This window comes from Lygodium microphyllum, chromosome 4, assembly GCF_053477565.2.
Source record: "Lygodium microphyllum isolate KBCC chromosome 4, Lygodium_microphyllum_v1.1.10, whole genome shotgun sequence".
Lineage (NCBI taxonomy): Eukaryota > Viridiplantae > Streptophyta > Polypodiopsida > Schizaeales > Lygodiaceae > Lygodium > Lygodium microphyllum.
The window spans coordinates 5544791-5570847 of record NC_141138.1 but is presented as its reverse complement, the minus strand read 5'-3'; the positions used below and the strand labels follow the sequence as shown (position 1 = coordinate 5570847).

At 43.2% G+C, this 26057-nt stretch overlaps 1 protein-coding gene across 4 annotated transcripts in view; it reads left to right on the top strand.

Annotated features, from left to right (window-relative positions):
- LOC148036759 (sodium/hydrogen exchanger 1-like) overlaps nt 1–26057 on the top strand; it is a 72328-nt gene that overhangs the window by 30188 nt on the left and 16083 nt on the right. For all 4 annotated transcript variants that reach the window (XR_015690501.1, XR_015690502.1, XR_015690503.1 and 1 more), the window contains exons 8-9: nt 13858–13924; nt 14009–14109. Coding sequence is in view for 1 of the 4 variants with exons in the window: in XM_087675639.1 (XP_087531765.1) it covers nt 13858–13924; nt 14009–14109 (168 nt within the window). In the remaining 3 variants the exon portion in view is untranslated. The remainder of the gene's footprint in view (nt 1–13857; nt 13925–14008; nt 14110–26057) is intronic.

The following is a 26057-nucleotide window of genomic DNA, read 5'->3' as shown; positions in this document are numbered from 1 at the left end:
TCCAAGCTGCAACAATCACCTGTTGAACTATCTTGTTCCGTTAAACCCATGATCGGTCTCAGTCCCTCTTACCAGGGGAGATTCATTCTAACCTTGGCCATTGACCTAGTTGAGAATACATGCGACGACGTGGTTGCTTGCCTAGAACACATGGATGCCACGTTCACCATGCTTGCTAAGAGTTACGATCTGTTGGACTTAGGCCTTTTAGACGAGCCTCTAGCAACGGAAGTACGCACGCTACCTTGCTCATGGGAGGAATCTGAATTCATATTTGTCAAAATTGCCAGGCAGCCGAGGAACTCATTGCCACTGAGCTCTCCATCGAGCAAGCCTGCAAATAATGCCTAATCATCTCTTATGTCGAGCAAAGTCCTTGCCACGGACCAAGAAATTGCACAATTGAAGCAGCTTGCTGCCAACGACTCCTCTTTCTTACGCAAATGGTACGCTCTTTGACTTCAGTGGAAACGACAAGGTTGCCAAATCATGACCAATGTTGAGCAACGGCGCGCCATTAAAATCTCCGAGTATGATCCCATCTACATAGCCCCTACCTCTTTTAGGGTGTTGGCCACCACTCGCAATCACTCATTGGAAGATCATGTCATGAGCTACCCTTACCTAGATCACATCCTGATTGAAGAAGAGCTATACATTGCTAGCAAGATCAACTCTGGCGATCTTATCATTGATATCTTAACCTATATTACACATGTAGGCACCAGACCTCAAGACATGGACTGCCATTCTCACTTGGAATATAACCCACAATTCTATGCTTGGCTTCTCCAAGGTCATGTCCCGATCAAAGGTGCCTAAACACCCGTAGCCCTTCGCTCTCCAATCCTAGGAAGGATTCAAATCATTCCCAAGGGAGGGAGGAGGCAGGTGGAAGGTGTAAAGGAAACAAGCATAAAAAGAAAACTAGAAAAGAAGAAAACAAACACGCTTTAGGCATCAATCAATGTTGAAATGACAAGACTTAGAATGTGGAAAAATTATGAGGGATGCTTTTGTATTGTGTAGAGTGCTTGAAGCAGAAACTTTAATCTATATTTCAATGTTTCACATTCTCAAGAAGCTTTCATGTATGCTTTATCTATCTCTTTGTGGAAGCTGACTCAAGAAAGCTAATGGTGGGCCATGATATATGACAGGAACCTAAAATGGCAGGGCAAGATAAAGGTAGCAAGCTCTCGTTCACAGAGGAAGAGCAAGCAAAGTATGGCTTGACGGTAGAAATGAGGGGCTACAACGTGTTCACATTCAAGCACGCCATGAACCTAGAAGACGCCATCATAAAAGAGCCGCCCATAAAACAACTTGTGGACCAATGCAGCCTACAGAAGTACGTAGAGAAGTTCGGCGGGCAGGTGGTCGACTATAATAAGTGCGCAGAATTTATGAGGAGTTTCAATGTTGAAAGAAACTGTGGCACGGTGATGATTAGGAAAGGGGAAGAAGCCCACCAAGTAGAGGTGGAATTGAGCCTGTAGTGATGGAGAAGGTCCTAGGTTTGCAGGACAGAGAGACGCCCAAAGGGGGATGTGTATAGCATGTTGGGGATGAACAAGCCTATAGAAGTACGTAGAGAAGGTCGGTGGACAGGTGGTTGACTACAGAAGTACGTAGAGAAGGTCGGCGGGTAGGTAGTCGACTATAGTAAGTGCGCAGAATTTTTGAGGAGTTTCAATGCCGAAAGAAACTGTGGCACGGTGACGATCAAGAAAGGGGAAGGAGCCCACCAAGTAGAGGTGGAATTGAGCCCTGCAGTGATGGAGAAGGCCCTAGGTTTGACTAGCAAGACAGAGAGATGCCCAAAGAGGGACGTGTATAGCATGCTGGGGATGAATAAGGCTGCCGTACGCACAGTGGATGGGATAAGCTTGGTGGACATTCCGAATCCTGAGATCAAGTTGCAGGCAAAGATGGTTCATACTCTCTTTTCTTGTCAAAGGTACAATTCCCTTACAGAAGTACGTAGAGAAGGTCACTACAGTAAGTGCGTAGAATTTCTGAGGAGTTTCAATGCCGAAAGAAACTGTGGCACGGTGGTGATCAAGAAAGGGGAAGAAGCCCACCAAGTAGAGGTAGAATTGAGCCTTGCTATGGTGGAGAAGGCTCTAGGTTTGACTAGCAAGATAGAGAGACGCGCCCAAAGAGGGATGTGTATAGCATGTTGGGGATGAACAAGGCTGCTGTACGCACAGTGGATGGGATAAGCTTGGTGGACATTCCAAATCCTGAGATCAAGGTGCAGGCAAAGAAGGTTCATACTCTTTTTTCCAGTCAAAGGTACAATGCCCTTATGAACAGAATCGAGGTGCCATTGTTGGAAAGCATCGCAGTTGGATCCCCAAGATGAGGTAGACTGGAATGCCTTCGTGCGAAAGACTATTGAAGCTCAGCGAAAGCCTTGACCACAGGCGCGGCAGCAGTGGGAGGGAAATCCTGGGTCTCCACAGCAAGGTACAACCCGGAAGAAGTGTTCCAAGGCATCCACCATCAGGTTCGGTGGAGTCCTAATTGCCATCATCCAGGAGGCCTTGAAGGACACAGAAGGAGATGTAGAGGGAGTAGGGAAGACCCCTGACTGATTGCCTCACTATGAATAGACGCAGTTCAGTGAAAGGACTATAAGTGATAGAGAAGAGCAGGAGACACACTCCAGCCAAAGAGAGCCGAAGACGCCAAAGAAGGGAACCCCATCAAAGCTACCGAAGGAAATGAAAGAAACAATGACAAAGGAGGAACGGGCCGAGCTGAAGAGGGCCCAAAGAGAGTCTACGAGGGCCGAAGATGAGATAAAAAGAAAACAGAGCAAGAGGCAAAAGAGTTGAGAAGAAAGGAAGATGAGGACATGGCCGAGGCTATACATAGGTTAGTGGAGGAGACCTTGAGTATAGAAGAGCCAGCCACTATGAGCCCCCAAAGGGAAGGAGAGCCAAGCAGCAATGTCAGGGCCTTAAAAATCGAAGCAGCCCCAATAGCAAGGGCAAGGCCCCAATGCATTCCCTTCCCTCAATCTTCACGTCCCACGCTCCAACGACCTCGACTGCCCAAGAAACCGCAGCTGTCAAATGGACACTAGCAAGCTAATGTTCATGATGCAGTTTTTGGTGACAAAGATACAGGAGATAGCTTCATATTAAGAAGCAGGGCTCCCTCCTACAAGAGCCAAAAGACTGGCCGTAGTCGATGGTGAGTCAAGGCAAGATCCCAAGAGGCAGAAGCTAGAGGTCTCCTCGACTATAGTATCCCCTACGATGCTCGTGGCCACAACATACGATGATTATGTCAAAGAGCGCCTAGTGCATCTAGAAAAGGCCAAGGAGGAGAGGAGAGCGGCAACAGCCGAGCTGGAGATTAAGAGAGAAGCCTTAGCTGCACTTGGGTTGGAAGTAACCCGCCAAGCAACAAAGCATCAACGAGAAATCCGAAAGCTGAAAGAGCAGAAGCCAAGAAAGGAGAGAAGGAGAGTGGGGAGCAAGGTGGGTTGAGGAGAAACAGAGCAGCGCGAGCCTGCAACAACTTAATGAGGAACTAGCAAAGTTGGGTGAAGAACTACAAGGGAATATGAAAAACATCCTAGAGGCTACGGAGGAGCTAGAGGCCACAACAGAAGAGAGGGCACGAAGATACAAAAAAGAAATCAAAGACTTGAAAAAGAAGACTACCTTCTTAGAGTTGGAGGAACAAGGGAGGCTTGAAAGGGAAATCAAATGCTTGGAGAAAGAGAGGGAATAAGCAATCAAGAAAGCAACCCAAGGGCTGCAGGAGGAGTTGAAGAATTTGGAATAGGAGGTGGAGGAGATAAAAGCCCTGGCTAAATTTGAAAGATAGTGGCAAGAAGGAAACCAAGATGCCCATGCGTAGAGGAATGAAGATCTATCCAAAAGGTTGTCGGAAACTTCCATGTAGCTCTCAGTGGCACAACAAGCCCAAAAGATAGCGGAGGAGCAGTTGAACCAACGGAACAAGGAAAAACTACATATGCTAGATGTGTGGAATGAACAACAACAGGTGGTAATGATGCTGTCTCAAAGCATGGAGAAGGTCAAGGAGGAGTTGGAAGAGAGGGCCAAACAGTGGGAAGAGTACAATTTTGAACGAGTGTGAAAACTTAGGGAGTGCTTGGCCATAGCAAAATGCGAGCGGGTGTTTGCAGAGGCCAGAGCCGAAGCTGCAGAAGTAAGTTCAGAGGCGCAAGGGCAAGCCTTCTTGGGCACAATGCTCCATGTAACACAAGCGGACGACAAGAATTCCGTGGAGAGAACGAGAATGAAGCTAGAATTGACCACTAGAGCCTTGAAGTACGGCCTGCACGAGCGAGCCCTCCCAACTAGCACCGGCCTAACAAGAAAACAACAAAGCCAGTATTTGAGGCAAGCCGGCCTCTCCACGGATGAGCTGAAGGAGCTAGGTTTTGAAGAGCAGGAGTTGCCGCATCCACCCCTAGCTTTGACCCCACAAGAGCAACCTCTAGAGGAAGGGCCGGATTTCGAGCAGGAGCTAGGAGAAGAGCAATAGGCTCGAGAGCTTAGCCCACCACTGCCAGATGAACCTCAAGAAGATCCAAAAGGCAACCAAGTACCAGAGCACATCATTGCAGCCAAGAGAAGAAGACGAGGATTGGTGGAGTAAGTGAGCAGAGATCTAGAGCGCAGCCCCAACAGCTTTCTAGAGAGCCCATGCCATGATGCGAGGATTGCTATCCTGTCAATTGGCCCTAGGAACTGAGCATTTGGGAGCAAGGAGAACTTCAACCGGACCCTTCGAACTATCATTCCTCTACCCATGGGCCTTGGATTGAGTCCTATGAGTGGAAGTAGTGGACATAATAATTCAAATGGCCAACAACTTGGCAAATCGATGGGTTGCGGAGCGGAGCATAGCTATCACTAGATGGAGACAGGAAGCTCCAGACTATTGGCAGGACAAGGTGTACTAGATCCCCAAGACGGTCCAAGGTTATGAAGCACAACCCAAGTGGCGGAGGAGGATCCGGGATACAAACCTTGATGCATGGATGGTATTTTGCGGCACACTCCCTGAAGAAAGGAACGATCCTATCTACATGCCTTACCCTCGCAGGCACAGAGTGGACTACAATAGGGAAGAGTATGGTAGGTACGATTTCCTCAAAATCTACAATGCCAATGTAGAGAATCCTGAGGAGTGCCTAAACTGCAAGGCACATCCGCTCTTCAATCATGCTCTTTCTCAAGGATTTCTCATCCTGTCCAAACCCTACTTTCATCACAACTTGTAATTATCTTAGGACCATTAGGTTTCTACTAAAGCAAAAGCCAGCTGCCGAGGAGGTTCACCTACCTCCACTCTTTTTTGATTTCAACCTGATAATAGATAGTTGTGCCATGGTCCGCTAATGATGAGGGCTACGTTGTTACCCTCTTTTTGTATGAAGGTGCTCGAAGACATGAATGATAGCCAATTTACCAGGTGTGGATATCCCTTTTTGTCAACCACACCTCTAAACGTTAGGGTTAATCTCAAGAGCTATACAGACACGGAAGTACCATGGGACTAGCACTCATCTAGGAGGGGGATAATGTTAACTCCAGTTCGAGATGGAGAAAAAGAAGTCCAACAAAATTCCAAATGCGGATACAAAGGGAGGAGCAAGAAGGGAAATGGCCAAAAGAGCAGGGGTGGCCTCAAAAGCTAAGCCAAAGGCAAAAGCACATTTTTAAATACAAGGCACCCATAAAACTTTTGTAAAAGAGTGTCAGGTTCCTTCTTGTGCAAATTGTAAAGGGTAGAAGGGCATAGGTAAAGAGAAAGGGCAACTAGAAGGGAATGGGAAAAGAGGACCTTGCCATAATGGCCGGTCATGTAAAAAAGGGGATGGGTGTCCAAAGAGATAAGGGCTTTGTATATAAACTCAAAAAGTCAATGAGAAGCTCATTCTTTGGTGTGTGGCAAAGTGGACTCTTCTTCTTCTCTCCTTCCTTTCTTGCTTGCTTGTGAGTGCTCGAGGGAGGGAGTGTGAGTGTGTGAGGGTGAGAGATCTTGGAGGTGAAGCCCTCCATCCTCTCTTCTCTTCTTCTTCTCTTCTCTTCCCTTCTCTTGTCTTTGTGTAGCTATGGAGGATGGAGCTTGGAGGTGGAGGCTTGAGGTTGCATCATGAATCGTGGAGCTATCAGTGTGCTTGGAGGAGGGCACTTAATCGGGCATCGAGGTAGGCTCACTACACTCGTAGAGAGGGATAGTGGGTCGGCTATGTGAGAGGTAGCCATTAGTGCTTGCTTGAAACGCTTGAAGGAATAAGTGTTCCGTGGGTCTTGGCGGTTGAGCGTGTGATGCCAGGAGGCATATTCCACGGTGGATTCCGTGAGGTTTTACGGTGGATTCCGTAAACTTAGATGACCGGGGCTCATACACAAAGAGGATTCTTTGTGCGAGAAGTTGATGGGGACGCCTATCCTTTTCGGGCGTTTCATTAATTTAGTGTGTACATGGGTGATTCCATAGCGGGTGATTCCGCAAAATGCATATTAAATTAATAAACGTTTATGAGTTTAGAGTGCGCACTCGTAATAAATTAAGGTTAGGATTTATTTCTAACCAGTTGATTTATTTATGTAGCTGAAGACTGCTAGGTATTCACTTTTGTCGGTTTAATTGTGTTATTTTACTAACGATTGTGAATGCTTCAGTTGATGTGTAGAGATAGCAGCAGTGGCGGAGGAAAGCATTGGAGTTTAGCGGGTTTTCGATCTTTGGACTATATTTTGATAGGCGCCACGCCTATATTTTGATTATGTCTATAGAGACATCGATTATTTATTATTATTTTGTATGCGCTTATGCGCCTGGATATGTTATTTTTATTTGGACATTGAGATTGGGCGTGCCAGACTCTTTGGGCACCGTCCATTAGCTTTATTTTCCTATTTTTGGTAGAAAGCAAACTCAAAAGCTAAAAGCTTGTCATATTTTTGTAATTGGGCTATTTTTGAGCAAAAAGATTGGAAATATACATTAAATACATGCTTTGTGAAGCGCTCACACAAGGCATGGGGGAGATTCAACCCAATTTGTCTCTTGTCTCATGTCGTGCTTGCTTTTACATTGGTTTTTGTGCTAAAAAGTAGAGTGCTTTGTTCTTGGGGACCTTTGGGAATTCACTACGTGAGCTACCTGCGTCCGATCTGCGCACCAGCGTGAGCTCCCAATTATAGTCTTGTACTAACAACACTCGGATTTGCAGACCTCTTGCCCCAGCTTTAGCTTGGTCAACTGTGCAGCCACTTGCACCGTCTGCAGGACAGCCCCTAGCTGCCTGCGCAATTGTCTGCACCACCCGGCCTGTGCTAGTTTGCCACTTGCACTCTACTCCAGGGCTGCCTGCAGCATAGCAGGTTGCGTCTCTTGCTCTAGTTGCCTATGCCCTGGTCTAGAGCTGCCGCCACCTCACCTGCTTGGTCCGCTCGCTAGCGCTGTTTCTGCTCCAGCTCCGCCATTGTCTCCACCTGTTGCAGTTGCACCGCCTGTTTCAGGTCTCTTCCAGCATCTCACCACCAGGTCAGTAGGCTCTCAAAGCCAGCATTAGAGGTAAAAGGATGCATTCATCCATTTTTAAATTCAAAATTTGAATTTCAGACCATGGCTTTTGCCCGGGCAGGCTATTTTTGCTCTTGGACGCGTCTAGGACACATTTGTTGCAGAAATTTCTTGAAATACGGGCCATAAATTTTGGTTTTTTAGTTCAGTGCAGACATTGGCATATGCATATCAGGTTCAGTCTGAAATAGACTGAAATTGTGCATTTTGGACAACAAAATTTTGGGGCTTTTGCATTTTTTGTGTTGCCGAGCATTGTTTGTGCATTGGACAGCATGTACATTGAACCGTTTGACGGAGTGTGATCATATTCGTTAATTACAGCGTGGTCCTTGCTGTAATTTTTGGAAATTTTCAGATTTCAAGGTTGCTCGAGTTTTAGCTCTTGCTCTTGTTCTTTGAAAAGGTGACATTACCATGGGAAATCAGGGATAGAGTGATGTATTCACATAGGTATCCAAGGAGGATAGATTGGATGGTAATAATTATTCTCTATGGTCTTTCATGATGAAAAATGTGATGATTGTGAAAAATCTTTGGGATTATGTTAGTGGTGAAGAAGTTTGTCCTAGAGTTGTGGCTCTTGCAACACCTCCTCCAGGAGGACGTGGTCAAAGGTCCGCTCCAACTCAGCCACTTTCTCAAAGATCAGCAGCACAAAAGACTTGGGACACATGGGATGCTTGAGCATTGTCATTGATTGCATTGGCAATTTAGCAGTCTATAATCTCACACATACAGTCTGTAGCTTCTTCATGAGAAGCATGGCTGACACTTGAGGAGATGTTTGCTTTAGAAAATGAGACATGCATCTCTTTCTCGAAGAAAGAGCTTGAGAATGTGAAGATGATTCCATGCAGGATTATCTTAACAAAATTCAAGACTTGCGTAAGCAACTAATGAATATAGATAATTGAGGACTTGCATAAGCAACTAATGAACGTAGATGAGTATTATTCAGATGCACAGTTGATCTCTACTACTCTGAATTCATTGTCGCCCTCTTATTTGGCCTTTCATATGGTCCTAAATCTCACCATGAGAATTTCTCCGTAGCCACTAATTTCTTTCTTGGCTCATCTTGCATCTCTTCACTATTGCCACATCGTCTTGCGAAGCTGAATACAAGGAAGCTTTCACTACCACAATTGAATGTGTATGGTTGAGACGTTTATTGGCTGATCTTGATGTATCTATCACGGAGTCTACTCCTTTGTTTACTAATAGTCAGAGTCTCATTATAGTGGCACGGAACCCAGTGTTTCATGCACGTACAAAACACATAGATATCCACTATGACTATGTCAGAGAGAGGCTACATGCAAGAGATATCAACCTTGTCTATATTGTCCTACCACCAGTAATGTGGCAGATATCTTCACCAAAGCTCTTCCTCGTGACAAATTTGAAGTGTTTTGCAATGCTTTAAATTTGATCTCCTTTGGTGGATGATCCTTGTATGCTGATCACTCTTGACTCTATGGGGATTTGTTGGGTTTGACTCATGCCTACTCTCATAGAGGACTGTTGGTGATCCTTGGTAGGATATCATGGCACTTTTTACTCTTCTTATGAAAGGTTTTTTCCCCAAGTTATATTCTTTTTTATTTTATGTGCTTATGTTACACAGTTCGGACACTTTTCGTGTTTTACATCTTTCGGGTGTGAACACACATTAACAACCCTAAGGTTTAAGGGTTGTACTTTGTACTTGCACATTACTCTTTGATTATTACTTTGAGTATAGGTCTGAGATTGTTGTATTTTTCTATTCTCTCCTAAGCGCCTAGTATTTGTCCTTCAACTCGTTGTCTTGGGTGTCCACAAGAATCATAGGCTGCCTAGCAGCTTACAATACTATTCTTCTAACCATATTTTTATTAACAAGATTACTGTGGGGGTGTTGTTTGCATGTGCTATCTCACGTCTAGCTCTTGAGCTTTGTCGTTTAGGGGCCGTCTTTGTCAGCACTTCCTTGAATTCCTCCTTTCTGGACTTGAACTTCAAGCGGGGATTCATAGAAGTAGGAGAGCACGTACAAGGGGAGTGTGAATAGGGGTTAAGAGATCGGGAATTCGGTTTAGAGGGGTGGGTTGAGTAATGAGATTATGGCAGAATATTCGAAGGATTTTAGGTGTAAGTTCACAGATAGGGAATAAGATAAGAGCAAAGTGATGATGTTAGGGGATGGAAAGAGACGTTAGAGGTAAGATGGGTTGCTCCAAGGTAGGCAAGCTAGGTGAAGAGAACGGCGAAGTACTTCAGTTTAGGTAGGGGATCCTTTGCGAGCGTGAGAAGATGATGGTGATGCTGATGTCGATGGTGGTGAGTGTGTGGATGACGTCAATGATGATAAAGATGGTGACGTGAGAAAGTGTGAGAAGATGATGGTGATGCTGATGTCGACGAGAGTGATCGTGCGGATGATGTCAATGATGATAAAGATGGTGATGTGAGAAAGAAGTGGCTGATACTCCTGTCATCTACGGTTTTTCACCCTTCTAGACCTTCTGGACTTGCAAGCTGCTCTTGATTCGACCTTAATTTTGAAGTTTCCTTTTTGAGCTTGGAGATGCTTGGATTTGGTTTCTCTACCACAAGTTCTCCCCTTCTTCTTTGACCATGTTTCAAGCTTTGCAGATTTGGTCTGCATCTTTGGTGCTTTGAGAGGCTTCTTTAGAGGATGGTGGTTTCTGATGTGCTTCATCAAGTTTTCTTGGTGGCTGCTTTTCGATGGCATTGGTGACCATGTCACTATGCTACATAGATGAGATCGTGTTGTGTTGCTCTAGTGGTGGCAGTCGTATAGATTGGTCTATGGTGGTGATTGATGCAAAGAGGGTCACTAGGTTCTTTGGTGGAATGGTCGGTTTTTCTTTGATGCTGGATGGTTGCTACATCGACTCTAGATGCCTTGAACTAACTCGAATGGTTGTTTTCTTTTAGGGAAGAAAGGCAACTTCTCCTATGGCATGGCTAAGTTGGATTGATGCTTTGGGGGTTTGGCACATTAGAGTTTTGGCATTCTTTGATCTTCTCAACAACAACTACGATCCTCCTTCAGTGCAAGCATTAGCATGCAAAGCTAGACTAGGATCATTGCGAGAGGGGGGAAGCATGGCATGTTGATGCCATACATTCATATGATGTGGTGGAGCTTGAGGGAGGCTTTCTATATGCTCCAATTAGTCTGAGGATTCAAATCTAGGAGTTAGTGTGACTTCTAGGCTCATTATGGGATGGTTCGACAATGAGGGGGACATGGCTCTTAGGCTGCTCTCACGTGGGGGGGGGGGACGTCGCCTTCTATAGGATGATTGAAGGTAGGGAATCTATGGTCACAGAATACTTTCCATGGGGTTGTTTGTGACAAGCAGCAAGATTTGGCTATTTCCAATCTCTACAATCAGGGCTGGAGTATGATAAACATTGATATTTTTGTCTTTTCTAGGCACCTTAGTAGTTGTTTGATCACCCATGGCTTGGCGTATGATCTAATTCATTGTTGTATGCATTACGATGTTACAAGTTTTTGGCAGATGATTTGCTATGGTATTGGACATGGTATGGGTTCCCAGAGGCTAGTATGCCTGTAATCATTGTTCATTCTACTGTACTCATCACCCATAATCTAAAGAGAAGTTGCTAGCAATGTGCATTTCATGGGTTCTAGGGACTTTATTTAGACTGTTATTTGGGCGCCTGTATGGGCATTCGTGCAGCTCATTTGGGTCTGACCTGTTGCCTGAGGTCTCGTCCCATGGCCTATCTATACATGACTCTTCACTCTCAGTTGTATCATTGCATCATCACACATCCTTGGAGAGAGGGAGAATAGAGGTGCTGCTGATTATGATGCTTGTGCCCTCGTTGTTAGTGTTTACGATTTTTTCTTTGAATGCTTCCATTCATTTGCACATTCTCATAGGTGGAAGCTGTTGATGATGGGCAGTGGCAGCTGGTGGAGAGAACGATGAAGATGCTGATGATGGAGAGCTAGCACTAAGGGTGAGGCAATGGGAATGAAACTGGGAGTGCACATAGAGTCCCCTTTTATAGAACATTTTGATTGAGTTGTCCTACTGAAATGTTGTGTGGTGGCTAAAACACAACAATGCTTTTTTGTAACTGTTCAAGAGCCAAAAAATAATGATAATTTGAAAGGAAATTTTAGGTGGCTTTATACTGAAAACCCTATTGAGGGTGCTGCTCTTGAGGAAAACCTGTTTAAAAACATGCCCTGATTTGCATCTCCCTTGCATTGCATCGTGTTTTGTGATTTGAGCTGCTGGCTAGTCAAAAACCCAATTGGGTGGCCTTCCAAGTGGAAACCCTTGCATGTGTTAGCATTCTACCTTTTCATGGATGGTACGCTTGTCCATCTCTTCTACCATGGATATCAAGCAGCTTCCTCGTTCATGGCAGCATTCCCATCTCATTGATATCCTTGAGGGGGGTTGTTTACTCCTTGGCTCCCTTAAACTTAAGAGAAAAAGAAAACACTTTTGTTGCTCATCATGCTGCTATCTACTATCAAACACAGTTCCTGCTGCTGCATGCCAGCATCTTCAGCCTCTTAGTGCTGCTCTGGCTGGCCATGCTGCTGCCAAACACCAAAATGCAAACTGTGTTGCCTTGCACTGGTGCTACAGCCGAAATGCAGATTCCTTCATTACTGACATCCAAAACATAGATTTTCCTCATCATCGGCATCCAAAATTCAGATCTTCGTAGGTTGAGACTGCTTCATGTGATGGTTAGCTACTCCTAGGTTGGGGATCTTTATAGGTGATGACATTCCTCATCATCAGCATCCAAAATTCAGATCTTTACAGGTTGAAACCCCTTCATGTGTTGGTTAGCTACTCCCAGATTGGGGATCTTTACGAGAGTGATGACATACTCCGGCATGCTGTTTGTCACATCTTTGACTGTACCTTCAGGCTTCAGCACCGCATAGCCTGGATTGCCTCTTCTAGTGCCCTTGACCTTGACCCCTTGCTTCAGTCTCCCTTGACCTGGGACTGCCACTTCAAGTGAGCCTGAGCCACTGAGCTTGATCAGGGTCATATTAGCTTCACAAGGGACAAGATGCTGAGGAAGGGAAATGCATATACCCTCATAAATGCAGTTGAGCCAATGGTTGAGTTGCAAAAAACATATGGTCCCATGAGATCTTCACCACTGCTTGAGATGGTTTTCAGAATGTCAATGTTTGTGCCTCACACCACATCCCATAATCGTGTTTGGAATGGGCTGTAGAAGTGGCACTTGGTGGATGTTTGGCTTGAACTGGGGTGTGCCTTACATTCTTTTCAAGTGTAAACATGTCGCTTACCTTCGTCATTGGGTGCAGGTGGCTGAGAATAGATGACTGATCCGAGGTGTGTTGAAAGAATGAGGATGATTTATGACACTTTGGGTGCACCTGTGCTGTATGTCCCAGTTTCTTGAAAACAAAGTTGTCTAGGGAGGCCAGTTATCACAACTTGCCAGTAGAAAAACATTGTCATTTAGTCCTGGAAAATCTAAACTCTAGAAATATGGATATGTTTTTGGTGGATCTAGTCACCACTCGGACAAAATGGCTATAATGATGATATTTTGAAGATAAGCACCAAAACAAAAATTCCATATTTTCTAAGAAGGGAAAATAACTTTTTGTGAAGTTTTCGTGATGGGTGGGGAATCCCATCTCTTACAGTGAAGGAATTATGGGCAGTGTCAAATCCATCTCCATCAGTCCAATAACTCAATTGTCATCTTGGTGAAGTGTGACTGGCTTCCAGAATCTCTTTAAACATTTCAGAGTTATCAACTAGCAGATCACACGAAATGGACTTGCAAAATACCAATCTACGTTGAGCAAAACTAGCCTGTACATTGTCTTTCTGCAAGACCTCTCAAAGGACAATTCTTGAAAAGTTGCAAACAAAGATGTGGCATCAAGGTGTTTTGTACCCTTTCAGCTATGTGTTGTTGTTCGTTGTGAGAAAGTTGAAGACAAATATGAGCAGCAGTCATGGGTGTCAGGCCCATGTTGTATATAGTTTATCCTGAGAACATGGTAACTGAATTCTGATAAACGTGAAGTGCATATTGTGGAATAATATGCAACATGAAAATGGATTACTGCCATCTTTTTAAGCTACACTTTATAGGAATGCAGAAAGTGAACAGTTATTAAGTTTTCTTGGAGTTGTTAATCTGCTCCATTGTCATCTACTTATCTTGCATGCATAATGTATATGTAAATATGTTTTTCAGGCACTCCACTGATCGTGAAATTGCAATAATGATCCTGATGGCTTATCTGTCTTACATGCTTGCTGAGGTAATTTCTGTTCTGCAGCATTTTTGTGCATATGCTGAGACATACATTCTCATTGCTGATAATCATCTCATTATTTTCTTGCAGCTGCTTTATCTTAGTGGGATCCTCACTGTCTTTTTTTGTGGGATAGTGATGTCTCACTACACGTGGCACAATGTGACTGAAAGCTCGCGAATTACATCACGGTAAGGACTTCTTGAAAAGTACAGTTATGCTGAATACAAGAGAAAGAAAGGGATGCTATTTGAAGCTGACTCTAGTCTAAAGCAATGTTGAATCTCAAGAGAAAGAAATGAATGCAATTTGCATCTGATTTAGTCCCCAAAGCCCCAGATATAGGTAGGAGGGGAGAATTAGGAGGGAGAGGGATGTGAGGGCACGATGGAGATGGAAACAAAGGTCTTAATGTCAATAGAGGCCTGGTTGGCCTGACATTAGAAGTAGTTGCTTGCAAGGGAGAAAGGGAGAGGGAGAGGGTGATGGAGATGAAGGTCTTAGGCTGGTTACCCACCAAGTGATGGTTGGACACCCAATCTTTGCCGAGAGTGTTGGCATGCACTTTTAAAACTAGGTGTGGACATGGGCCCAATACCTTTACACACTAAAAGAACACATTTTGTAAAAAAGTAGAAAACAATAAATTTTCTGATTGGCTGCAAATGCAAAAAGTGTACCCTTGTCCGTCACTTTACAAAGTGGGCAGAGAAGACCCACCAAGTGATGGTTGGACACCCAATCTTTGCCGAGAGTGTTGGCATGCACTTTTTAAAACTAGGTGTGGACATGGGCACAATACCTTTACGCACCAAAAGAACACATTTTGTAAAAAAGTAGAAAGCAATAAATTTTTTGATTGGCTACAAATGCAAAAAGTGCACCCTTGTCCGTCACTTTACAAAGTGGGCAGGGAAAACTCCCCGTCCAAAAGTGGGTGGGGGGTTCACCTGTTCAGCAGATAAACAAGAAGTCATGTCCTCTCTAGTTTGTAAAGAACTCCGAGCCCAACCCCTAAATAAGTGTTTTGATTGGTTAAAACTTACAAAGTGGGCGTTTGTCATTTGATGTGTAACCAGCCTTAATGCCTATGGAGGCCTGGTGGGCTGTCGGTACAATGGTTCCATGGTATTTTTCATCATAGGAAAAGGGTAAAAATGCAAACCTTGTTTATCAACAACTACAAAAAGCTAGAGCTAATATAAAGGGAAGTATGGCTCCAAGGTGAACATACAGGGCTTCTACCTTCCTCGTTTGACCTCTAGGGGAGACAAATGAAGAGGATGATGTTGGTGTTAGTTGGGGAGAGTTATCTAACTTTGGAAGTTGATGCCATTTGGAACAAGAAACCTGCCCGTTAGCAAGTATATAAAAGAACATTGTTTTCCATAGAGGCTCTTCACCAATGTAACCTGATAGCTCAATATTGGTATGCTGCTTACCATGCTGGCATGCTGCAACACTCATGCAGAAAATTTTCGAGAGTGCTATAGATAGGTGATTTGAGCTTTTTGAATACATAAATGCAACAACTTTTTGACACGTTCTCCCAAGCTCCCCACCAATTCAAAACAAAAAGAAATACTCCTTGAAGGGTGGAGGGGGGAATTAGTCGATTTAGGATCCATAGAGTGTTTACATGACCACCATTAGAGCAGCATGACGCTGCCTCATCTATGTAGCATTGAGGTGTGGCCACCAAAGCCACGAGAAAGCAACCTCCAAGAAAATTCAATGAAGCATAACGAAAATCACCATCCTCCAAGGAAGCCTCTAGAAGCACTAGAGATGCGAAGTGAATCCGTGAAGGTCAGAATTGTAGAGAAATACTTGTCTATATATAACAACATATTCGAACAACAAAGCACATACTAATAAAGAACACAATTAGGGTAAGGGTAACTCAAAGATAGTGAATATTGAAGAATAATAATGAATGAATAAATATATACGATGCTCAATGCAACAAACACACTATGTAAAGTGAATATTGACCTTTGAACTCCCGTGTCTCTAGGATGGGGGACACATTATGAGTTGGAGAGAGTGTCATACTCTAACGGATCCTAAAACATAGTAGGTAGCCTCTGAAAGTTCACAGGTGGCAGCAAACGCAGATCTGGGAGTGTCAAGATCAATGCAGATGAAGCTGGATAGCATGAACAATGAGCAGCAGACTGGAAACAGTGACTAGTCAGAACGATGAAGGTGACAGCTGCTACAGCAAAACACATCTGTCTTGATGTGGCAGGCTGTATGCTGACATCAGCAACAGGTGACAACAGCTGGTGATCAAATGTAGGCAGCAGGTGATGGACAGCAGCACAAATGCAGTCTATAGATGATGTTTGACAGGGCAGATTGGTTGGAAACAGTTGCCAATAGTAGTGAGAGGGCTGGATGTAGGCGCTAGCTGGCGGACAGCGGCTTAAATTGAGATACCCTTCAAAAGACAGTGTGTGGATAGTAGAGAGTCGAGACAGGCCGCCAACAATCTACAAAATCGGAGTGAGGTTGAGTGATGGGCAGCTTGTCTATTTATAGATGGATGGGTCCTCCCAAATATGGGTTTAGGCTTATGTGACACAAACACACACTGTTTAATGAAGCTTTAGTTAATTTGAGTTTTGGGGTTGTAATAATAGGCTAATCAATTTATAATGCATTTTTTAGCTCAACAAGAACATGGTCAAAGTAGAAGGTGAAGAACTTACAGGTAGAGATCCAAAATCCAAGCATGCTCCAAGTTTAAAGAGGAAGCCTTTGAAAAACAAGGTTAGGCCATAGTGAGAGAATTTAAGCCAAATCTATAGAATAGTCATAGAAACTTTGGGGTGTTTGTGGGCAATCAAACTTGAACAATGAAAAGGTTGAATAATTCACATACATATGTTATGACAGAGAGTGCGAGGATCGAGACACGCAATGCTTTCTCACAGTAGAGAGAGATAGCAGAGTAGAGAGGAGAGTGAGCACGACACAATGTTCTTGGGTATAATGACGAGTGTACCTCTTTAGGTTTTTTTAGATAGATATATATAAAAGTACAAATGTGCTAAGGATGTGTTCATACCCGTGCACATATAAAAGGCACGATGGCTCTTTATTCCCAACAACCTCCCACCTAAAGGCAATGTGCCTTAAGAGGAGAAAAGAATCAGTTAAGTCCAGGTATGTACAAAGCTGAAATACATATACCTATCCAACTCCCATCATCTGTCGGCAATGAGCAAATTGCTTTGCTGGAAGACCCTTTGTGAGAAGGTCTTCAGGATTATCATCTGTACGTACTTTGACAAGCTCAATGCTCTTGTTGTCAAGTACATCTCTAATGAAGTGATACTTCACCTGTATGTGCTTCGTCTTTGCATGAAAGTTAGGATTCCGTGCTAGCATGATAGCACTTTGACTATCACAATGGAGAACAGGTAACTCTGTAATGCCAAGCTCTCCCACTAGACGTGAAAGCCATAAAGCCTCCTTGCATGCCTTAGTGGCGGCCACATACTTTGCCTCTGTAGTAGACAATGCAACATACTTTTGTAGCTTGTAGATCCAAGAGATTGCTTCTCTTGTGAAGGTAAACACATATCTAGAAGTGGACTTTCTGCAGTCCGCATGACTAGCATTGTATCCGTAAAGCCAATGACAGATGCCTTCTGCTTTCCAAACTAGATGCACAAATCCTTTGTGTCTTTGAGGTATCTCATAATACATTTCACTGCTTCCCAATGCTTTTTACCAGGGTTTGCCATGTATTTGCTAACCACTCCCATTGCAAAGGCAACGTCAGGACACGTAGCAACCATAGCATACATTAAACTGCTAATAGCTGAAACATATGGTATCTTGGTCATTTCAGCCTTCTCATCATCAGATGTAGGGATGTTCTTTGCACCGAGTTTCACATATGGAGGCAATGGAACCCCAATTGTTTCCCCTTCCTCCATATTGAAACACTACAAAACCTTAGAGATATACTTCTGCTGAGATAAATGGAGTAATCCTTTTGACCTATCTTTGAGTATTCGCATGCCAAGAATGTGATTTGCATCACTAAGATCCTTCATGTCAAAGCTGCTACGAAGACTTTGCTTCAGCGAGTCCATGGCATAAGTATCACTGTCAACAAAATCAGCATGTCATTAACATATAGAACCAAGATAATCAGACTGCCATCTATTGTCTTCTTGCTGTACAAGTAGTGATCCACTTGACTTCTATGAAAACCTTGAGACTGCATAAATGTATCAAGCTTATGATACCAAAACTTGGTGCTTGTTTCAATCCATACAAACTCCTTTTATGTTTATTGACCATCTTCTCTTTCTTTTTTGCCACAAATCCTTCAGGCTGCTACATATATATGTCTTCATGCAGATCACCATGTAAGAATGCAATCTTTACATTCATCTATATGAGCTCCATATCTTCAGCTACAACCAAGCCCAAAATGGTTCTCAATGTAGTCATCTTGACTACAGGAGAGAAGATCTCATCAAAGTCAACTCCATGTTCTTGCTTTTACCCCTTCGCAACCAATCTTGCTTTGTACTTTGGCGAGGAACTAGTAGTGACCTTCATCTTGTAAACCCATTTGCATGGAAGGGTTTTTTGCCTGTTAGGCAATGGCACCAAATCCCAAGTGTCATTTTTCTCGAGAGATTCCATCTCTGACAACATGGCTTTATACTACTTATTACTGTCTTGTTTATCCATTGCTTCCTAGAAACAAGACGGTTCACCACAGTCTGTCAACATGACATAATTAACTACATTGTTTGCACCAGGAATGAATCTATCAGGTTGTCTAGTAGCCCTAGATGATCTCCTAACCCAATGATCATTGTTTGCCGGCTGTTGCAGGCTTCCCATTTTCAGCTTGCCGTCCTGGCATTTCAGCTTGCAAATCAACATTAATAGCTTGTTGTCCTGGCTGTTTTTGCACATCCAGTGGCTCATCATTATGGGCAATGGCTGGCTGATCATTTCCAGCATTATTTTCTGCATTTGTAGGTTCATTTACAACAGGTATTTGCTGTTGTACAGCGGGCACATTTTGCTGTCCAAAAGGTATTTTTCCAGAGCAACCACATGCTCTTTGGTTTTTTTTTCTCGGAATACAACCTTATGGACTTCCTTCATTCTTTTGAGCTGTTTGTGCATGCGATTTTCCTAGAAGATAACATCATTGCTGTGTACTACTTTCCTTTTCTCGAGATTCCATAATCTATACTCCATTTCACCTTCATCACCATATCCTAGGAAAATACATTTATAGGACTTTGGCTCATGTTTGTTGCGTTTTTACTTACGTATGTGTACAAATGCTTTGTAACCGAATACTTTCAAGTGTGCATACGAAGGTGGCTTGCCCGACTACGCTTCTTGGGGAACTCCCTCTCCAAAGACCTGTTTAGTGACTGATTAATCAAGTGTACAGCTGTCATAACAGCCTTTGTCCAAAAACCATGGGGTAATGCAGCATGAGACAGTATTGTACTACAGACCTTATTCTGTATGGTTCGATTCATACGCTATGCAACTCCATTTTGGGGTGGATTATGAGGGGCAGTGAGCTCCCTCTTTATTCCTTTGTTGTCACAAAATGCCTGAAAGGCCTTGGACACATATTCCCCACCATTGTCAGAGCGAAGACACTTAAGTGTCTTATTAGTCTGATTTTCAACCAATGCCAAGAATTTTTGAAACTTGCCAAGCACTTTGTGCTTGCTACAAATAGGGTGAACCCATACCTTTCGTGTAGCATCATCGACAAAGGTGATAAAATATTTCTCTCCCTAAAGATAACCGTGGCATCTGACATACATCAGAATGTATTAACTCTAGAGAAGATTTTAACGAAAGAGACTTCTTATAAGACATCTGTGTATGTTTACCATAAACACAATGTTCATAATATTCAAAATCAGCATAACGAAGACAAGGCAAGTAACCCAAACAAGAAAGGACTTTCATTCCAGTTTGGCTCATGTGTCCCAACCGGCCATGCCACAAAGAAACACTTGGCTGCTTGGTCATGGCAACAACATGGTCATGCATACTAGATATATGGAGAGGATACAAGGTATCACTTTTACAACCTTTGGCAATGACTCTAGATCCCTTACAGATCTTTCATTTCCTATCACCAAAGGTGGTATGAAATCCATCATCATCTGGCTGCCCTGTGCTAATCAAGCTCTTCTTGAGTTGAGGTACATGCCATACATGTTGAAGTGTGAAGACAGAACCATGCTGAGATTGCAGCTGCACATTGCCAATACCTGCAATGCCGCATGCATAGTTGTCCCCAAGATGGACAACACCATGTTGACCCCCTATATAGTCAAAAAACCACTCACGATGAGGGGTGACATGAAAAGAAGCACATGAATCTAGAATCCAAGTATGCATGTCATCATCCGTATCTGCAAGTAAAGCATGTGTACTAAAGTGTGAAGAGACAAAGAATATGTCATTCCCATTGTCATTGTCATGAGTGACTACATTCATCTCTTCAATTTTGATATTGCTCTTCTTAGGCTGACTCTTTTTTCTCTTCCTTGCTATCATCTGTCTTCTTGCCCTTTCCTTTCTCTTTCTTCCATTTGTAGCAGTTGCGTTTAAAGTGACTCTTCTTGCCATAATGATGGCATTCAACATGCTTACCACGTGGTTTACTGCATCCCTTGCTATCAAATTTGCCTTTCTGCTGTGATTTGCCCCTAGTATGCAAAGCATTGGAAGATTCACTTGATGCATTGTTCTGCCGATTCATTTCTTCCATGAGTAGAGCACTCTCTACATTGGCATACAAAAGTATCGCATTAGAATTGCTCATAGCAGTCCTGAATGTATCCCAACTCTCTGGCAAAATGCAAAGCAAGAACGTAGCCTTAAATTCTTCATTAATCATGAACTTCAAGGCAACCAGCTGGCTGAAAATGGAGTTAAACTCACTCAAGTGAGTAGACATTGTTGTACCCTCTTTCATACGCAAATCTATAAGCTCTTTCAGCCAGTAATCTTTGCTTGCGGCACTCTTTTGGGCATACAGTTCTTTCAGTCGAGTCCAAATAGCATAGGTAATATCCAAACCTTCAACGTTGAACAGTAAGGCATCAGAAATCGATAGCTCGATGGTTGAGCGTGCAAGCTCATTTAACTTATCCCAATCTTCCTGTTCCATATGTGTGGGCTTTGCTCCTTTGGTCTTAATCGGCTTTGCCTGTTTCTTTTGAAACAAGATATTATATCACTGTTTTTGCCAGACTGCAAAGTTATGTGCTCGTTTAAGCTTCTTAATGTGCCTAAGATGACTGCTGTCATTGATGCCAGCCATGATTTTCAGTCCAAATGTGAAAAAAATTCAGCAAATGCAGGCCCAAACTGCACACAAGTGACCAAGGTACAAGCAAGTAACAACCAGCAATAAATGACCACGTAAAAGCAGAAATTTCAGACTTGCAAATAAATTTCCAGAAGTACTAAACCTTGTGCTACAGCACTCCACAACTGATTACAGCTGTTTCAAGGGCAAATACATCACATTACATGAGGAGTTCCAAATTTTAGCTGCAATTTTTGTTGTACATGCACCCACGGGCACAAAATTTGACAAGCACGGTCAAAAGCCCCAAAATTTTTGTGCTCAAAGCAGCATCAACCATACATCTGCACTTTCTCTGACATGCATAGAATATGCCAATTTTGCCAAAATAGAGCAATTTCAGCAAAACTCCCAAAATTTTCCAAGTGCTAGATGTCCAAATTGCATGGAATTAAACCCACATGTACATAAAATGATCAAATGGCGCACAAATTTCGCCGAAACAGCAAAAGCCCCAAATTGGATGGGGTCCAATGTTCATCAATGTCGAGAAATTGGGTAAATTTTAGCCCAATTCTTGCATGTACATGAAAAGTCCCAAATGTCGGAGGCAAAATGTCACAAATTCCTGCAATTTTTGAGACAAATATCACAATTGTGTCTTGCTCGCATCAAATCTGGACAAATCCCCAAATTTCTGGCACAAATTTGCCCAAAATCATGAACTGTGCTTACATGCATGAACGGCCGCAAAGGAAAGGGGGAAAATTTTTGATTTTGAAAAAAACATTTGACTTGGGGTTCGTTGACCCGCCCGTCGGTGCCTACAGGTCGTCGCCTGGTCGCTTGCCCGCCGTCACTAGCCCGTTGCGTGCCCATCGTGCGACCCGTCGGTCGCGTGGCGTCCACCTGCTTGCTTCATTGCTCCCGCTATGTACACTGGTCACAGGTATGGTCGCCTGTAGCAGCTTGTTGTCACGTTCTGCCTGTCACGACTGTTACATCGTCACGCACAGCTGCTGCAATTGCTTGCTCGCGTGACGTTTGCAGCCCGTGACCTGCCGACTACTGCCCACTTGGGACTCTTGCTTGCCTGCGACAATTCCAACACCTGCAACTCTGCCCGCTAGTCCTATTGCCTCTCCTAAGCTATCTCAAGAAGCGTGCACTCCTTGCCGGCTCTGATACCAGTTTGTTATGACAGAGAGCACGAGGATCAAGACACGCAATGCTTTCTCACAGCACACACACACACACACACACAGAGTGTGTGTGTGTAGAGTAGAGAGGAGAGTGAGCACGACACAATGTTCTTGGGTACAATGACGAGTGTATCTCTTTAGGTTTTTTTAGATAGATATATATGAAAGTACAAATGTGCTAAGGGTGTGTTCACACCCGTGCACATATAAAAGGCATGATGGCCCTTTATTCCCAACAACATATACATATGAGCAACAGAAAAGTATAGGGACAAGTGCATCAACAAGGTGAATGTGGTGAGAGATCTCAAAAACCAACACATGAGACCATCTCTTGAGCTGAAAAGCAAGCACACAAGTGTGGAGAATATGAGATTAAACAAAAAATAGACAAAACAGAGAATTTACGATGGTCTAGAGCAGGTCAGCCAAAAATGCAAGATCCTAGAGGGTAGAAAATAGTAAGCGATAGGGAATCCCCTTTTGGGAAAGCACTCCAAGCCTTCCACAATAGTACGACAACATAAAGCACAAGGTGCAACCTTCTTTACAACAGGAAAATAGGTTACTTGTAAAGAAATACTCTAGCACCAAAGATAAACACAAGTTTATGACAAAACACAAAACACAAGTTTATGACAAAACACAAGTGATAATGGAAGAACACAAAGGTGGCTAGTAACTCAAAGGCAATGAACATTGAAGAATGAGTAATGAACGAATATGATACTCAATGCAATACACATACTATGCAAGAGTGAATACAAAACCTTGGACTCTTTTGTCTTTGAAGGATTGAGGCAAAGAGATGAGCTATAGAGCGTGTGGTGCTTTGAACGGATCATGAATTGTAGTAGACAGTCTCTACATGTGATCAGCAACTGCAAACACAGATTAGGGTGAATAACCTGTCTAGACCAGGTTGATCAAAAGCTGCAGCAGTAGGGGGGGCTTGCATTGAGTGGAATGTGAGGGCAGCAGCCTAAAAATGCAGAACAGGCTGAAAACACAGACCTAGCTTCAGAGGCGGATGATGCTAGGTGGCAGCAAAAAACTATTTGGCAGCAATTTTGGTGATTGTTTGTAGAGAGGATGGTTGGGCTGATCAGGGCAGCAGCATGCAGTTGTAAACGCATGGTTTTGACAGCTCTGGAGAGTAGTCGAACTGATGTTGATAGTTAACTGGGGGCACCTCAGGTTGGAGAAGGGCTAGCTGCACCACGAATTGAAGCACCCGTGTAAGGTGGGGTGTAGACAGCAGTGGAATGTGGCGCCAACAATTTGCAAAAACTGAGTGGAATGGCAGCCTTCTATTTATAAATGTGTGGATCCTCCCAAATTCAAGTTTGACTTATGGGACATAGACACTCTCTAGGAAAATTTGGTAATTTTAATGAAAATTTGGCAGTAACATGTATTGGGGTTGTTTTAAGAGCCAATTGAATGCTAAGTTTGTATTGCATTTTTTATCTCAACACTTCCTCTTAGGCCCAAAACTGGAACCCAAGCCTTAAGAGGGACTACAAAGCATAGCTTAGCCCATGATGCTCTGAGGCATCCCATCCCAAAGTAGCCATGGGATTGGACAAAGGATACATGTTAGGCACCCAATGGTCTACCAAGACTATAGAGGCGATGATAATCTTATCATGGGAGTCCAAAGGGTCACCCCAAAGAGGCCAAGGCATTGGATAAAGGGTGCTCATTGGTTGCTAGTGGCCTATCAAGACTTTCAAAGGCGATAAAGACCCTCTTTTCTTTTGGGTTGGTTTGTTTGTTTTTGTCCTTTCAAATGTCTGTGCCCTTGGGGAGAGGGGAATAAAGGGATGCGTTGAGTTAACATAAGCATTACATATTGAATCAACCACTTAAACAACCCCAAAAATGATTATTTAATCAAAACCCTATTTTGGTGCACGGTTTGAGAGAGCTTTGAAATGGTGCATGGTACGAGGTCTCGAAACTTTCTATAAATATACGGGCTGTTCTCCATTCAGCTTAATCTTGTTTTGGTAGGCTTTAGGAGTTGTATCTCTGTTGCCCACACCCTGTTCGGATAGGACATTGCGGTCAGAGCTTTCACTTGCTGTTTGCTACAATTTGGCGCTTGATTTTAGCCTATGTCTCTGTCTATTGGTTGTTGCCATCATCAAGAGTTGTTGCTTGATCCTTTGGGACTTGCGTTTACTATTGTAGTCACGGTTGGAGCTATCATCATCATCTAGACATTATTACCATCATCCAGACATTTGTGTTTGTTGAGTTTCTCTCTCCTCTACATGTCGCCTACACTTCTTGCATCGTCGCCTTCAGTCTCTAGTTGTTGCCCAATTTTTCTCTCCTCAGGTACTTGCATTTTTAGTCTTTCTCTCTTCTCACTGTTTGTCTATATCAGATTTAGCTTCCACAGTTGCGTTTGCTGGTGTTCAACTCTCGGAGGCTGCCTTTGTTGCATTTTGAGATCTGTTAGGAGTATGACATACTCTCCCGCTTAGCACCTTTGCCTTGGTCCTTAGGACATGAGAGTTTGGGATATATTTTTCACTCTTGTACGATTTGTTTGTTGCATGAGCATTGTATATTCAATATGTAGTGATTCATTCAAATCCCATTGTGTTCATTGTCTTTGAGTTACCTAACTAATTGTGTTCTTTTGAGATTATGTTTTATCGTACGCTTTCATTATGTTTCTACATTAGAATATTTCTTCACATGGTATCATAGCAAGGTTCTCTTCCACGAATCCTCGGTCTTTGATATAAAAGCCCTTTGCAAGAAGCAGGAACAATAGTAGGGCAAGATGACTTTGAACGCATCTTCACTGCATCATCATGATGCTCTTGAGCCTAGCAATTCAAGACATGCAACGGAGTGGGCTTCACAACTTGCTCCTCCATCTGATATGGCCAGAGAAACTTTAGACTACCATGGAGTGTATAGATCATACGAGATCTCACGAGCTAAATACGATCTCATCCTCATATATGGATTTCAACAATAGATTTAAGGTAAATTTGAGTTTTTTCCTTTAGATTTGATGCATTGGTCTAACAATTTTGTAGAAAGAACGGAAGTTTCAGAAAGAAGTGATCACCCTTACATGGAAATTGACATGGAGTATAAACCATTTTCTCCTCACCTTCATTCACTCCCATGTCAGGTATGCATGCTACCACTTCTTATAATCTTATGATTTTACTCTCTCTTTTCTGCAAGATATTGGTGGTGCTCAAGATGAAGAAACTCTTCATACCAAGTGCTCTCTAACATCATATACATCTATCTATCCATTACTATTCTTATTCACTCTCACAACGAGAGACCTGGTGTCTTCACAATATCACACAAATTATCTTGACACCATCGCATCAATTTGGATCATGAGCTTCAAAACTTTAAAATCACTCACTAGGATGACTTGAAAGTCAAGTTGGTTGAGTATCGGTGCCTGCTTGTTGAGTTTTCTACCATGGGGCTCTTAAGTTCTCGGATGATCTGGTTACATTGTTTCTAAACAAGTTGTTGAGGAAATACTTTCATTTTGTGCAATAGGCAATCTCATAGTTTACCATGTCAACATTCTATGAATTTGAGTGTCAGCTAC